The sequence below is a fragment of the Bufo gargarizans genome, chromosome 6 (assembly GCF_014858855.1).
Source record: "Bufo gargarizans isolate SCDJY-AF-19 chromosome 6, ASM1485885v1, whole genome shotgun sequence".
In the NCBI taxonomy this organism is placed as follows: Eukaryota; Metazoa; Chordata; class Amphibia; order Anura; family Bufonidae; genus Bufo; species Bufo gargarizans.
The window spans coordinates 251,607,531-251,617,743 of record NC_058085.1 but is presented as its reverse complement, the minus strand read 5'-3'; the positions used below and the strand labels follow the sequence as shown (position 1 = coordinate 251,617,743).

The following is a 10,213-nucleotide window of genomic DNA, read 5'->3' as shown; positions in this document are numbered from 1 at the left end:
CCCCTTGTTGAATCAATGCCACATAGAATTAAGGCAGTTCTGAAGGCAAAAGGGGGTATTAGTATGGTGTTCCTAATAATTCTTTAAGAGAGTGTATTCAGCAGTTTTCAAACCAAAACCTGAAGCTGAATACTTTTGTAATTGCATATAATTAAAAATTTAGCAAAGCCACTGAGTTATTCAATGGAATGTGCCTGTGTAGCACCACCTGCTGTTTCTTCTTTTCCTTATTTTTCTGTCCACCTCGCTGTGGTTGGTCGCACATGCTCAGTTCTATCCTTTATTTGCCTCCTGACCTGTGAAAGGGAGAGAGCTGCAGCAGAAAGTACATGCCCCCTGAGCTGCAGCAGAAGGGAAACGCCCCCGGAGCTGCCAGCTTATAAAGCTTGTTTTAGAAGAGCAATGAATATGGGGAGATCTCTGGATCTATTTGAGGTACAGGGCTGGTTCTAGCTTTGTTAGAGATTGTCATGTACTATATAATGTCTGATTTTCATTTTTTACATTAATCACCCTTTAATGTCCATGAGGTTTTGTAGGAAGGCTGTTGTATAGCTAAAAAATCATGTACCCATTAATCAATTTCAAAATCAGTGCGATTTTGAAATTGATTAATGGGTACATGATTTTTTAGCTATACAACAGCCTTCCTACAAAAGTTCGGGTTGTACCGAACTTTGCGAGTTCGGGTACCCGGACCTGAACCTGGACTTTTTCACTGAAGTTCGGCTTCGGTGTTCAGGTGATTTTTATTATTTTCCGTTATAACATGGTTATAACGGAAAATAATAGCATTCTTAAAACAGAATGCTAAATAAAATGTCTATTAAGGAGTTAAAAAAACTCACCTCATCCACTTGATCGCACAGCCACTATCTTCTTTTCTTCAGGACCTGCAAAAAGACCTGCAGTGACGTCACCGCAGATCCTGCTGAATGAAGATAGAAGGACACTTTATTTGGCATTCCGTTTTAAGAATGCTATTATTTTCTGTTATAACCATGTTATAATGGAAAATAATAAAGTGAAGTTCGGGTCCCCATTGACTTAAATTTTGACCTGTAGTTCGGCAGAACCCGGTGAAACCGAACTTCCACAGGTTCGCTCAACACTAGTCTTTATTAAAAATATGGAATCTTTTTTGTGTACAGAGCTGATATGCCGTAGTAGCAGCCTCTGGATTTTCTCTCTTTTCCGTCAGTTGGGGAGCTGACAGGCTCCTTATCTCTGCTCTCTGATATTATAAACACTCAGCTCTTATGTTACTGATAAACTTAAATAAGTGTTCATGACCTCGTAGTAGTTTAGAGATAAGGATTATTAAATGACCGACCCAAAATGAAAGTGAAAGTACCTGTCACACAGCTAGAAAAACAGGGTAGAATGGCTCAATATTTTTAATAAAGGCCAATTGAAAATAAGATTTTTAGCAAAAAATTAGCAAAATGCAGTCATAAACAAAAATTGCCTCCAAAGGTGTACATAGCCTTTACCTTTGGGTCCACATCCATAAAAGCCACACAGGCCAGTTTCCCATCCAATCTGCTGAGATTTATGTAAAACGTTAACCTATAAAACAAATCCCGTGTTTTGTGTGTTTTTTCATGATATGAAAATCTTCATAAAACATTTCTGAACCTGACAACTTCACTCAAAACACACCGATGGACCCTGAAGCTAAATACAAGGGATTGCAAACCTTTACCTTTAAAACTATGGGACTGCGGAAGTGTGTTCAATATGTTCTTGCAGCAGCTCCAATATTTATTGAGACCTTCTAATAAGCTGTGGTAGAAATCATCACAGACACTTATATAAATATATATATAATTTATTTGTCAGAAAGTGTTCACAGAGGACAAAGTATTAATTGCTGAGACGATTCCACAGGTCAAAGGTCCATTTCCACATTCCAAATGAGCAAAGCCAACAGAAGCATTATGCTTAGACCACCTCTATCTCCACCACCATTCAAACTGTCACCAATATCTTCTCCCACCTCCTCTATCCTATCTTCCCATTCCTTGATCTCATTCTGACTTGGGCCAGGTTGACCTCTATAGAAAGAGGAAGGTTTAGGTGGAAAGGATAATCCTGACAGATTTCCTGTGGGGATGGGGTTATGAGAGCTACAAAACCGTAGATCCCGCTCCTCAAGGGAGCGCAGGTCTCTTCCTCGAAAAGCTGGTGGGGAGGAGCAGGTCACTGGGGAGCTAGAGATCCCCGGGGAGGACCGAAACCAACCCCACAGTGATCGGCAACTACAGTCACAATGCCATGGGTTCCCATTCAGACGCAAAAACTGCAGTGAAGGTAGGGAACGCAAACAATCTCCTGAGAGGGATGGTAGGCTGTTATTGAAGAGGAAGAGTATGGTGAGGCTGCTCAAACCACTGAAAGCTGCAGGGGAGATAGTCACAAGGCGATTACTATGAAGCAACAGCCGATCCAGGCTTGAGAGACCGAGAAATGTACCAGCTGGGAGAGACTGCAACAGGTTTCCATACAAAAACAACTGTGTGAGGTTTGACAGGTCACGGAACAAGGCATCCTAAAGAGAGAGAAACAATCAGATGATTAGTAGATGGAAAGTCTTTTTGAGCGGTGTTGGAAAGTAATTAATAAGTGCAATCAAAAAAATAGAAAGAAAATAACAGGTGGTGGAAGGAGTGTTGTAGGAGTATCTCACATTGGTAAAGTAAGAGGTTTATATATAGTATGTGACGGCATCCGCTCCATATTTAAAGTTATATGCGAATGTTTAATTGACAGTCTGTAGTGCATATAGATCTGTCTCCTGTACTCCCGTACGTGAGAAGCAGCTGGCGGTGTGATTACTCAAATGCTAGCTCTTAAAGGAACACTCGAGGTAAAAATGATTCACTGTGTTATGTGCATCATGCAAGGCCTAAAGGGGCGGGGCATGACTTTTACCTATAGTGTTCTGTATGATGCTCCGCCCCTCTGTGTTATGCATAGACCAGAGCATGAAGGGGCAGTACATAATTTCTACCTATAGAGTTCTGTATGATGCTTCGCCCCTCTGTGTTATGCCTAGTGCAGAGCCTAAAGGGGCAGTGAATAACTTCTACCTGTAGTGTTCTGTATGATGCTCTGCCCCTCTGTGTTATGCCTAGTTTAGAGCCTAAAAGGGCGGTGCATAACTTCTACCTATAGTGTTCTGTGTGATGCTTCGTCCCTCTGTGTTATGCCTAGTGCAGAGCCTAAAGGGGCGGTGCATAACTTCTACCTATAGTGTTCTGTATGATGCTCCGCCCCTCTGTGTTATGCATAGACCAGAGCATGAAGGGGCAGTACATAATTTCTACCTATAGAGTTCTGTATGATGCTTCGCCCCTCTGTGTTATGCCTAGTGCAGAGCCTAAAGGGGCGGTGCATAACTTGTACCTATAGAGTTCTGTATGATGCTCTTCGCCTCTGTGTTATGCCTAGACCAGAGCATAAAGGGGCGGTGCATAATGTCTACCTATAGAGTTCTGTATGATGCTCTTCGCCTCTGTGTTATGCCTAGACCAGAGCATAAAGGGGCGGTGCATAATGTCTACCTATAGAGTTCTGTATGATGCTCTGCCCCTTTGTGTTATGCCTAGTGCAGAGCTTGAGAACCCTGCTGTTTCAGGCTCTACACTAGTTAAACCACTGTGGGGGGAATTTGTCATTAGGGGAATATCTAGTCAGTTTTGCGTGAGTCTGTGTTGTAGTACTTTATGTCACAATTATAAAATGTCTCATCATTGATAAATTTGGCTTACCCTTAGATGTAACACTTTTGTCTAGAAAAACTACTCCAGTTTTCCTACTCCACCTTCCTACTCGAGTGAGATTGCAACTTTAAAAAAAAAGTCTCAATAACAAATCTGGAGTGAAACTCTTTAACATAGCTAACTTCACCCACTTTTCCAGCTACATTTCAAAGCTGAAGTTAGTGGTGTAAAAATGCAAAAAGTCAAATGAGCCCAAAAGGTTGCAAAAGCCTTATTTTGCAACGTTTTGAAGACTGAAAGCATGATAAATCAGGGCCTAGTTTTACCTGGAGTGTTCCTTTAAGACCACCTAAAATAAACAGTTTTGGGCTTCACTGTACAAAATATAGCTTTTTGATGCAAGAGGGTGTCAAAACCATTCTCTCTATTTAATAGAGATGATTGAGGGTTAATGAGATGAAGGTTTGATTTGGCCAAATTGACCATCTGATTTAATTTAGGTTGAACTTATTCAAAGAGTGCTCTGATTGCCTGGAAAAGTCTTTGTCTCTCTCTGCCTCTCTCTTGCCTTGATTTTCCTGAATTAAATGGCACAAAATTTGTGTTTGGTACAATCAGAGTTTTTGAAAAATTTCCAGATTTTAGAATTGATTCGCTCAACTCCTGTATTTAATGTACGGTTTGTGTATGAATTCAGTTAAGTTCAATGATCACCCTGCAATGCATTTTATTATCCATACCTTCTCCTTCCCATAAAAGACCTCTATAACAAAGCATTTAGAAGAATAAAATATAATTGTAAGTGCAATTGAATTACTGCCACCTGTCAGAAAATTCACATCCATTGCCCACTTTATGCCATAGATAAATGTGCCCACACTGCACTGCACCATAACAATATCTGCCTACATAGCAATTTACATCAATGCAGTAGTGTCAGAATAGTCCTCACATAGAACGTCCTCAAAGCAGGCCCATACATAGTTCCTTCTAGCCTACAAGCCCCACAGTAGATACAGTCCTGATCAAAAGTTTAAGACCACTTGAAAAATGGCAAAAAAAATCATATTTAGCATGGCTGGATCTTAACAAGGTTCCAAGTAGAGCTTCAACATGCAACAAGAAGAAATGGGAGTGAGACAAAACATTTTTTGAGCCTTCAATTTAATGAAAACAACAAATAAACGGAAACAGTCTTTTGATCAGGACTGTACCAATGGTGTATAAATAGCAATGTCCATATATGTGACATATAATACAAGAAAAAGAAATATATAATGTTATCCGGTGTGAAAGTAATGGACCTCAGCAGCGGTACCCTTAAGGGAGTAGGTTCAATCTCCTAAGTAGCTAAAAACAGAAGGTGCGGGAACCACGCTCTAAAAACAGTTTATGTCAGTTCTTGAACCCTGCGGAAATAGAGAACTGAAGTCTGATCCAGCTGACAGAGGCGTTATTCGCAGAGACGTAATGTTCATACGAAAAAGTTTGTAAGCCACCTCCTACTGGTCCACAGATCTCGTGATGAGTCACCAACCAAGGAATCCAAACACCGGACCCGAATACCTTCAAGAAGGAATAGAACAGATGGTGCAATACCCTCGGTATCTTTAAAGGTAAGAGGTTTATTGTACTTACAATTTTCAAGTTACAAGCATGCACATAGAAATGCCCGACCCGGGTTTCGCTATTCGCTTCATCAGGGGCTGCGGAAGAAGCGAATAGCGAAACCCGGGTCGGGCATTTCTATGTGCATGCTTGTAACTTGAAAATTGTAAGTACAATAAACCTCTTACCTTTAAAGATACTGAGGGTATTGCAGTAAGAGTTAAAAATGTTATTCTGGTGGGTCCATTTTCTAACTTTATGTCAGATCTGCTCCAATGAGAAGAATTTTGAAAAACAGGCACTTGCCCTTACATCACGCTTTTGTGAGAGAGGATATAGTAGGAGTGATAATAGAAAAGGGTTCCAACGAGCTAAACATTACACTAGAAATTCTCTGTTAGTAAGTAGATGAAAAGTTAGAGAGGAGGATTAAAAGATGACATTTATTACCACCTCTAGTTCAAACTGGGTTGACCTTCAGGCAATTTTTATTGCGCCATTGGCCAATTTTACTCACAGATAGAGACCTGGCTCTTAATTTGGACCCTTATCCAGCCATAATGATTGAGCAATCTAGGGGATATTCTGACTTCTTGTAACTATGTTCCCCAGACTGATGTAAATGTATTTAGTGGTAGAGGCACTAATTGGGGTTCACTTTCGTGAGGCAGAGGTATTGTATGTAAACATATGGGGTGTATTACTGGTTTTTGGAACTTTGTGAGGGATAGGGAGTTCAAAATTGTAATTTAATTTGCCACTTGCCCTTGTAATTACATTTTTGTTCGCATGACTTTGAGACCATTGAAATGGTCCTTGAACATGTGAATATGATTTTATTAGCAGCCGATGTAACAGGGAATGTAATTGAAAAGCTACAGGTTATTCCTGTCCAATTTCAGGAATCTGCAACCCAGGAGGTTTTAGGGTAAGAGGCATAGATGGGGTCAGGTTGCAGTGGCGTGCCTAGGTTGTTTGGCACCCGGGGCGGGTCCTTTCTCTGTTCCCCCTTAAAGTACTTATCCCTTCATTGTGCCCCCTTCAAAGTAGTTATTCCCTCTCTGTGCCCCCTTCATAGTAATAATCCCCATTGGGCCCCCTTCACAGTAATAATCCCCATTGGGACCCCTTCACAGTAATAATCCCCATTGTGCCCCCTTCATAGTAATAATCCCCATTGTGCCCCTTCATAGTAATAATGCCCCTTAATAGTAGTAATGCCCATTGTACCAACTTCACAGTAATAATGCCCATTGTGCCCCTTAATAGCAGTAATACCCATTGTGCCCCCTTTACAGTAATAATGACTATTGTGCCCCCTTCGTAATAATTCCCTCTGTGCTCCCTCCTTAGTAAAAATCCCCATTTGTGCCCCCTTAATAGTAGTAATGCCCTCTGTGCTAGTAATGCCCATTGTACCCCCTTCAGAGTAATAATGCTCTCTGTGCCCCTTCATAGTAGTAATGCTCTGTGCACTGTGCCTCCTCCATAGTAGAAATGCCCATTGTGCCCCCTCCATAGTAGAAATGCCCATTGTGCCCCCCTTCACATTAGCAATGCCCTCTGTGCCCCCTCCATAGTAGAAATGCACATTGTGCCCCCTCCACAGTAGAAATGCCCATTGTGCCCCCCTTCACATTAGCAATGCCCTCTGTGCCCCCTCCATGGTAGAAATGCACATTGTGCCCCCTCCATAGTAGAAATGCCAATTGTGCCCCCTCCACAGTAGAAATGCCTATTGTGCCCCCTTCAGAGTAGAAATGCCTATTGTGCCCCCTCTGTGTTAAAAACAAAAAAACAAAACAAAACACAGTAACTAGTCACCTTGTCCCGTCCCTGAAGATCAGTCCTCTCTCCCCTGCAGACACAGATCGCTGTGCAGCACTGTGTGGGCGGAGCTTATGCAGATTTCCGGCAGCGCGATCTGTGCCTGCAGGCTGAATGGTGGAGCAGGGAGAAGTCTTCCTGCTTCACCATTCCGAGTGCCGCCGGCCTGAAGGAGGGGAGGAGTGCGGGGATCTGAATGGTGAGTGACAGGACATCAGCTCCCAGCGCTCCAGCAATGAGCGCTTCCATCTGCATTGATGTAATCTCTCATTGCTTCTGGACTCTGGCATCCCCTGAGACCCCCCCTCCAGTAGCATGCAACTGTTGGGTTGGGCTCTAGAGGTGTTGGCCTATTTTAAGGCCTTATTGAGAAAGGAGACACGGTGGACGGTGTTATTAGATACAATTGCTCTGATGGGCCTCAATTAGGCACTTACATTCAAATCCTTCTTATACATTTCTATCATTTTATAGGTTTGGGGTACTTTGTTTTTATTGTTTTTATTTATTCTAATTTGTCTGTGAATATCCTTAGGTTCTGAATTGGGCTATTTGCAGTGATTATCTTCTAGAAAGCAAATGGTTTTCCAGATTTCCTGCTGTTGTTTTGTCCATTGGTGTTTTTATCAGCATTGGCACTTTCTACTCGTCAGTGATATTAGATTTGAATTGCCTGTTTTCAATGATCTGTACACGTGAATTTTGTATGCATTTTTCGTTTTGTTTTTTTAGTGTTAATTTCCAGTTTTTATTCTGGGTCATTATCCATTGTTTATTCATCAATTCTTTTCAGTTCTTGCAGACAGTTTTTTACATAATCGATTAGATTATTTTTACTCACTAGAACTGTTTCTATTTATCACATTACATACTTATGTAATTATTGATATGCACTTTTACATTTTATTTAGTGCCCATGTGTTCTATATTTTTTTTATAATTTTTTCTAGTGGAAATTGCTTTTTAGTATTTATTTGTGCGGGATTATCTAATATTTTATTTAGCTCACACTAATTTGCTTGCAGCGGGCACAGACGTGCTCCTATTATGAGCTGCTTTCACTCTATTCAGGATCTTGGGCAATGTGTGTCTGGTGTCATTGCATGGCATGGCACCGTTGCTTGGGGATGACCTGGGGATGGTGTGATGTGCACCGGAGGGTGAAATGCATATCAAGGGGTTGTGCCGTGGCTGGTTAGTACCACACCATGTCTAGGGGTATGTAACTGTTTAATTTGCACCCTGGACCCTTCAAGGGAAATATGTTGCATTTATTCTTACTATTCATGATTCCTTTCTGCACAGTGCTGGTCCGGTATGGAGTATTTGTTGACTTATATTATTATATTCTTATATATAATGATTGTGCACAGCCAGGTGTGTCTCTGTATATGTGGGGCTTTATGCCTTGTGATTTTTTCATGTTTTTATCTGATTTTTTATTTGTCTTATGTCTATTTAATAAAGTGAAGATTCTATTTGTATTTTGTTTTTCCTTTTAAATGTGAATAATCTGACAAAAATCTTGATAAAAACCTGTCAAAAATGAGGCCTCATTCCATAGGAGGCATCCTTTCTATGAATCAGTGCCCATAAATGATCTGTCTCAGCTTGTCATTTATAATCATCACCCATAGATTACACTGAGTAGGAATTAGTGACCACAACTCTCTGGATACAATCCTTGAGCCAGTTTTCAATCACACTTTCTAAACCAATAGAACTTATTTTAGGTGTCCATTGACGGTCAGTGTCAAAAGCCCTCGCAAAGTTCAAAGATGCTTCTACAAGCCTCCCTATAAATACAGGTCAGGTTAGTTTGACAAGTCCCGTCACAAGTGGTATTATTTTCAGCCGTGTACTCCTGTACATAACTCCTTAAAAGCCCAACTAATATTTTTCTAGGCTTACTGGTCTGTAATTACATGGGGAAAACTTGTAGGCCTGAACTCTACATTGTCCTTGCGTTATTTCTCTTAGAAATCTATGGTGTTACAAGGTGGTGGTGTGCCCCTACTCAGTCTGACATTGTCCATTCAGTGCTGCCAGTTGCAGACAGTGTAGGGTCACACCCTTTAGACAAGAGGAATGGCTAAACAATTTTGGGGATTTCTTTTGCTAATTTCAGCACCCTGACAAAGAAACTGGAAACAGCAGCTCTTAGTAATCTGCTCACACCGAGCGCTGCTGGGTCTGTCTGACATAGGTCAAATCTCAAAGAAGATGTCACAATAAAAGAAATTAGATCCACGCTGCCAGTGATAATATATAGTGACGTGAATTAGATACCACATCTCACTTGCAGGAATCCTTAAGAGGACACAGTTCACACAACAATATCTTTATTCACAAACAGCATGGTAAAACAGGTGCATCAGATGATAAAAACCACGCAGACGGAGGCTGTGTCAATAGCCAACCCGAGTGTGCCCCAGAAGAAGCTGTGAGTGAAGCTCAAGTCGGGCCATTGATACAGCTGCAGTCTGAGTGGTTTTTATCTTTTGATGCGCCTATTTTAATCTGACGTTGGTGAGTACAATAAATCACTTTGCACTTAATACTAATCCTGCAGTGCTTCACTCTTCTTGGTTTCCCTTCCCAGGGGAGGACTAGGAACTTAAAGTGGCCCCGGAATATAAACTAAAAATGGCCCCATGCTGTAGGTGGGTCCAAACTGACAGAAGGCAGAGCAGGACAAGTTTGCAGGAACAACAGAAGTAGGCATGGCCAGCAATACTGTAATATAGCACAACATACCGCCCCAGCAGAACCAATTACCACAATGCAGAACAGAATACTGCCTCAGTAGAACCAAATACCACAGTACAGTACAAAATACCACCCCAGCAGTACCAAATACCAAAGTGCAGCACAAAATACTGCCTCAGCAGATCAAAATACCACAGTACAGCACAATATACTTCCCCAGCAGATCCCAATACCACAGTACAGCAGAATATACTGCCTCAGGAGAACCAAACACCACAGTACAGCAGAATATACTGCCTCAGGAGAACCAAATGCCACGGTGGAGCACAGAATACTGCCTCTAC

The 10,213-nt window shown here is 41.4% G+C and overlaps 1 protein-coding gene across 1 annotated transcript in view; it reads right to left on the bottom strand.

Moving 5' to 3' along the window:
• Window positions 1–1,891: 1,891 nt before the first annotated feature.
• The window catches only part of RTN4RL2 (reticulon 4 receptor like 2), a 46,707-nt gene continuing 38,385 nt past the window's right edge, over window positions 1,892–10,213 (bottom strand). Inside the window, exon 3 of the mRNA XM_044299621.1 lies at window positions 1,892–2,551. Coding sequence (XP_044155556.1) covers window positions 1,892–2,551 — 660 coding nt within the window. The remainder of the gene's footprint in view (window positions 2,552–10,213) is intronic.